At 53.0% G+C, this 5135-nt stretch overlaps 1 protein-coding gene across 1 annotated transcript; it reads left to right on the forward strand.

The window, feature by feature from the left end:
- Window positions 1-1412: 1412 nt before the first annotated feature.
- On the forward strand, window positions 1413-2207 carry LOC137320678 (basic salivary proline-rich protein 2-like). Its single transcript, XM_067982354.1, has one exon. The coding sequence runs from the start codon at window positions 1413-1415 to the stop codon at window positions 2205-2207; it is 795 nt and encodes a 264-aa protein (XP_067838455.1).
- Window positions 2208-5135: the final 2928 nt, after the last annotated feature.

Consider the following 5135-nt stretch of genomic DNA (forward strand, 5'->3'; position numbering starts at 1 on the left):
GCCTCGGTGTAGAGTCTCATCCAAAAGACAGCACCTCCAACAGTGCAGCACTCCCTCAGTGCAGCACTGGAGTATCAGCCTGGATTTTGTGCTCAAGCTCTTGGTGTAGGATTTGAACCCACAACATTCTGACTAGATAGAGGCAAGAGTGCTACCAACTGAGCCACGACTCACAATTGGTGTTAAACCAATCTAACTAGTCACTACTAGGATTTTCTTGGATCATCCACGAATTAACACCAGTTTTTTTTTTAAGTAAGAGCTTTAATTAATTTTTTGTATGTATTAAAAAAAAACATTTTCACAAGTACTTTTGAAGATCAGCATTTCCTTAGGAATTGAATCATTTGCAGCTGCCAATCAAAATCAACTTGAATGCAACAGCCCTACTGACTCATAACTTGCTCTTCAAAAATTCACAATACACATCTTTTACACACAAAAATAAGATAGAACTCCTCTATGAATCCAGTCTCCCCCTTGGTGTGTCTCTGCCAGCATTTGAACTACCTACCATTATCAGACCTGTCTCCTCCCCAACAGCCTGTCGGTCCATCTTGCACCATCTTTTTGCCGTTCCCTGTTCTGTAATTCAATAGTCTCAGCTGGGATGAAATTCCTCATTAAATGCCAAGTAAAACATTTTCTAAGACAAAACAATGCCTGTATTTCATTCAGTCTGTTGAGGCTACGCTGCTCACCAACCATTTTCAATTAAATGCATTACTGATTAGTGTAAATAATAATCCACACATCAGCATTTCATTGAAAAGTTCACCTCAAGGAGGTATCAAACAGACAATACAAGATTTAACAGGATGAAAGAAAAACAGATTAAAATGGGGAATGAGATAAATCAACAGATAAGGGGGGAGGGGGAGATTCCAAACGCGCACAAAGAACGAATGAAAAACAAGGAGCACGAATCAACAAACAAAATTGTAGTGGGAAACACAGCAGAATGGGAACCATTTCTGGCATTCACAATGTGAGTGATCTGACAGATAACCAGCACCTCCCCTCCCCCAACAACACAATTAGGCTTTGAAACTTCAGGTGTTGAAGCTTTAAATGTCATTCTGCAAACCATCAGAAGAAGGGTCAAATTAGTGGCTTATGACACACCGGTCCTGCAGAATTAACCACTGGCTGCCCATTGGCGATAACCCATCTTGAGCTTACCAGTCTGTGCAGAGCTACTGGTGCTGCCCTGGGGGGCGAGGCTCCAATTCTCCACATGGGGCAACTGTTGTCCCCTCAAACTGACCCCGCCTCGACCCCTGGGCTCAGGTGATGACCCGAGGCTCGATGATCCCCACCTCCTGGTAGGTGAAAAATCCAACTCCGAGAGCAATGGGCACCCGCTTCAGGGGGACCCCAGACCCCAGCCCAGACCCCAGACCCCGAGAGCAATGGGCACCCGCTTCAGGGGGACCCCAGACCCCAGACCCGAGACCCCAGACCCCGAGAGCAATGGGCACCCGCTTCAGGGGGACCCCAAACCCGAGACCCCAGACCCCAGACCCGAGACCCCAGACCCCAGACCCCGAGAGCAATGGGCACCCGCTTCAGGGGGACCCCAGACCCCAGACCCGAGACCCCAGACCCCAGGCCCCGAGAGCAATGGGCACCCGCTTCAGGGGGACCCCAGACCCGAGCCCAGAGCCCAGACCCCAGACCCCGAGAGCAATGGGCACCCGCTTCAGGGGGACCCCAAACCCGAGCCCCGACACCCCAGACTCCAGACCCCGAGAGCAATGGGCACCCGCTTCAGGGGGACCCCAGACCCGAGCCCAGAGCCCAGACCCCAGACCCCGAGAGCAATGGGCACCCGCTTCAGGGGGACCCCAAACCCGAGCCCCGAGACCCCAAACCCCGAGAGCAATGGGCACCCGCTTCAGGGGGACCCCAAACCCGAGCCCAGACCCCAGACCCCGAGAGCAATGGTTACCCGCTTCAGGGGGACCCCAAACCCGAGCCCAGACCCCAGACCCCGAGAGCAATGGGCACCCGCTTCAGGGGGACCCCAAACCCGAGCCCAGACCCCAGACCCCGAGAGCAATGGGCACCCGCTTCAGGGGGACCCCAAACCCGAGCCCAGACCCCAGACCCCGAGAGCAATGGGCACCCGCTTCAGGGGGACCCCACAATCAGCGGCCAGACAGACCCCAGACCCCCAGACCCCGAGCATCAATGGGAGAGGATGAAAAAAACCGCCCCAAATCAGCGCTTGGTCTCCCGAGACCAACGGTCCGAGCGCGCGCTCCTCCCCGGTCTCGGAGCGAGAACAGGCGGCCCGCGGGAAGGGGAGGGGGGGGGAGGGAATAAACCGGGGGGGGGGGAGAGAGAGAATAAACCGGGGGGTGGGGGGGGGAGAGAGAATAAACCGGGGTGGGGGGAGAGGGAGAATAAACCGGGGGGGGGGGGGGGGAGAGTGAGAATAAACCGGGGGGGGGGGAGAGAGAGAATAAACCGGGGGGGGGGGGGAGAGTGAGAATAAACCGGGGGGGGGGGAGAGAGAGAATAAACCGGGGGGGGGGGGTGGAGAGAGAGAATAAACCGGGGGGGGGGGGGGGAGAGAGAGAATAAACCGGGGGGGGGGGGAAGAGAGAGAATAAACCGGGGGGGGGGGGGTGGAGAGAGAGAGAATAAACCGGGCGGGGGGGGGGGGAGAGAGAGAATAAACCGGGGGGGGGGGGAGAGAGAGAATAAACCGGGGGGGGGGGAGAGAGAGAATAAACCGGGGGGGGGGGGAGAGAGAGAATAAACCGGGGGGGGGGGGGAGAGAGAGAATAAACCGGGGGGGGGGGGGGAGAGAGAGAATAAACCGGGGGGGGGGGGGGGAGAGAGAGAGAATAACGCGGGGGGGGGGGGCGATTGAGAGAATAAACCGGGGGGGGGGGGGGAAGAGAGAGAGAATAAACCGGGGGGGGGGGGGGGGAGGAGAGAATAAACCGGGGGGGGGGATTGAGAGAACAAACCGGGGTGGGGGGGAGAGAGAGAGAATAAACCAGGGGGGGGGGGGATTGAGAGAATAAACCGGGGGGGGGGGGGGGAGAGAGAGAGAATAAACCGGGGGGGGGGGGGGATTGAGAGAATAAACCGGGGGGGGTGGGAGAGAGAGGGAATAAACCGGGGGGGGGGGGGATTGAGAGAATAAACCGGGGGGGGGGGGTTTAAAAATAAACCGGGCGGGGGGGGCGGGTGAGAGAGAATAAACCGGGGGGGGGGGGGAAAGAGAGAGAATAAACCGGGGGGGGGGGGGCGGGGAAGAGAGAATAAATCGGAGGGGGGGAGAGAGAATAAACCGGGGGGGGAGAGAGAATAAACCGGGGGGGGGGGAGAGAGAATAAACCGGGTGGGGGGGGGGGGGGAAGAGAGAATAAACCGGGGGGGTGGGGGGGGGAAGAGAGAATAAACCGGGGGGGGGAGAGAGAATAAACCGGGGGGGGGGGGGAAAGAGAGATAAACCGGGGGAAGAGAGAATAAACCGGGGCGGGGGGGGGGGGGAAGAGAGAATAAACCGGGGGGGGCGGGGGGTGGGGGGAGAGAGAATAAACCGGGGGGGGGAAGAGAGAATAAACTGGGGGGGGGGGGAAGAGAGAATAAACCGGGGGGGGTCGGGGTGGGTGGGGAAGAGAGATAAACCGGGGGGGGGGGCCTTCAGCAGTGGGATGTGGGAGTCACTGAATTGATTTCTGCACCCTCTTTAAGGCCTTGACACCTTGACACCAGTGTGGTGCCCAGAATTGAACACATTACTCCATCTGAAGCTAGCCAGTGTTTTATAAAGATTGAGCATAACTTCCTTGCTTTTGTACTCTATGCCTCTATTAATAAAGCCCAGGATCCCATATGCTTTATTAACAGTCTTCTCAACTTGTCCTGCCACCTTCAAAGATTTGTGCATGTGTACCCCCAGGTCTCTATGCACTCCCTTTAAAATTGTACCATTTAGATAATATTGCCTCTCTACATTCTTCCTACCAAAATGTATCACTTCACATTTCTCTGTGTTAAATTTCATTTGCCATGTGTCTGCTCATTTCACCAGTCTGTCTATATCCTCCTGAAGTCTGCTACTATCCTTCCATTGGTTACTACATTTCCGAGATTATACCTTCTATACCAAAGTCCAGGTCATTAATATATATCAAAACGAGCAGTAGTTCTAATACTGACCCCTGGTGAACACCACTGTATACTTCCCTCCAGTCTGAAAAATACCGTTTCTGTCCCCTAACCAACTTTGTATCCACGCTGCCACTGCCCCTTTAATCCCACAGACTTTAATTTTGCTAACAAATCTATTTGGTACTTTATCAAATGCCTTTTGAAAGTCCATATACACAACATCAACCTCTCTGTTACTTCATCAAAGAACTCAATCAAGTTAGTCAAACACGGTTTTCCTTTAACAAATCTGTGCTGACTTTCATTTTGTCCCAGATTACTGTCTCTAAAAGTTTCCCCACAAACAACGTTACACTGACTGGCCTGTAATTGCCAGGTTTATCCCTCTCCCCTATTTTGAGCAGGGGTGTAACATTTGAAGTCCTACAGTCCTCTGGCACAACCCCCATATCTAAGGAGGATTGGAAAATTATGGCCAGAGCCTCCTCAATTTCTACCCTTATTTCCCTCAGCAACCTAGGATGCATCCCATCCGGACCAGGTGACTTTTCTATTTTGAGTACAGTCAACCTCTCTATCTATTTTTATCCTATTCAATATCGCTACTACCTCCTCCTTTACTGCTACATTGGCAGCATCCTCGTCTGTAGTGAAGTACTGATTTAGTACCTCAGCTATGCTCTCTGCCTCCACAAGAGACACAACTCTTTTGTCCTTAATCGGCCCCACCCTTCTTTTGACTACCCTTTACAATTTATATGTTTAGAAAAGACTTTTAGGTGAATCACTAACCTATTCTCATACTCTCTTTGCCCCTCTTATTCCCCCCTTTTTAGCTCTCCTCTGCTTTCTGTATTCAGCTGTGTTATAAACTGTACATTTGTCATAAGCCTCCTTTTTCTGTTTCATTTTATCTTTATCCATCACATGTCTTTCGTCATCCAGAGAGCTCTTGCTTTGGATGCCCTAACTTTCCCCCTCATGGGAATATGTCTACTCTG

This window comes from Heptranchias perlo, chromosome 4, assembly GCF_035084215.1.
Source record: "Heptranchias perlo isolate sHepPer1 chromosome 4, sHepPer1.hap1, whole genome shotgun sequence".
Lineage (NCBI taxonomy): Eukaryota > Metazoa > Chordata > Chondrichthyes > Hexanchiformes > Hexanchidae > Heptranchias > Heptranchias perlo.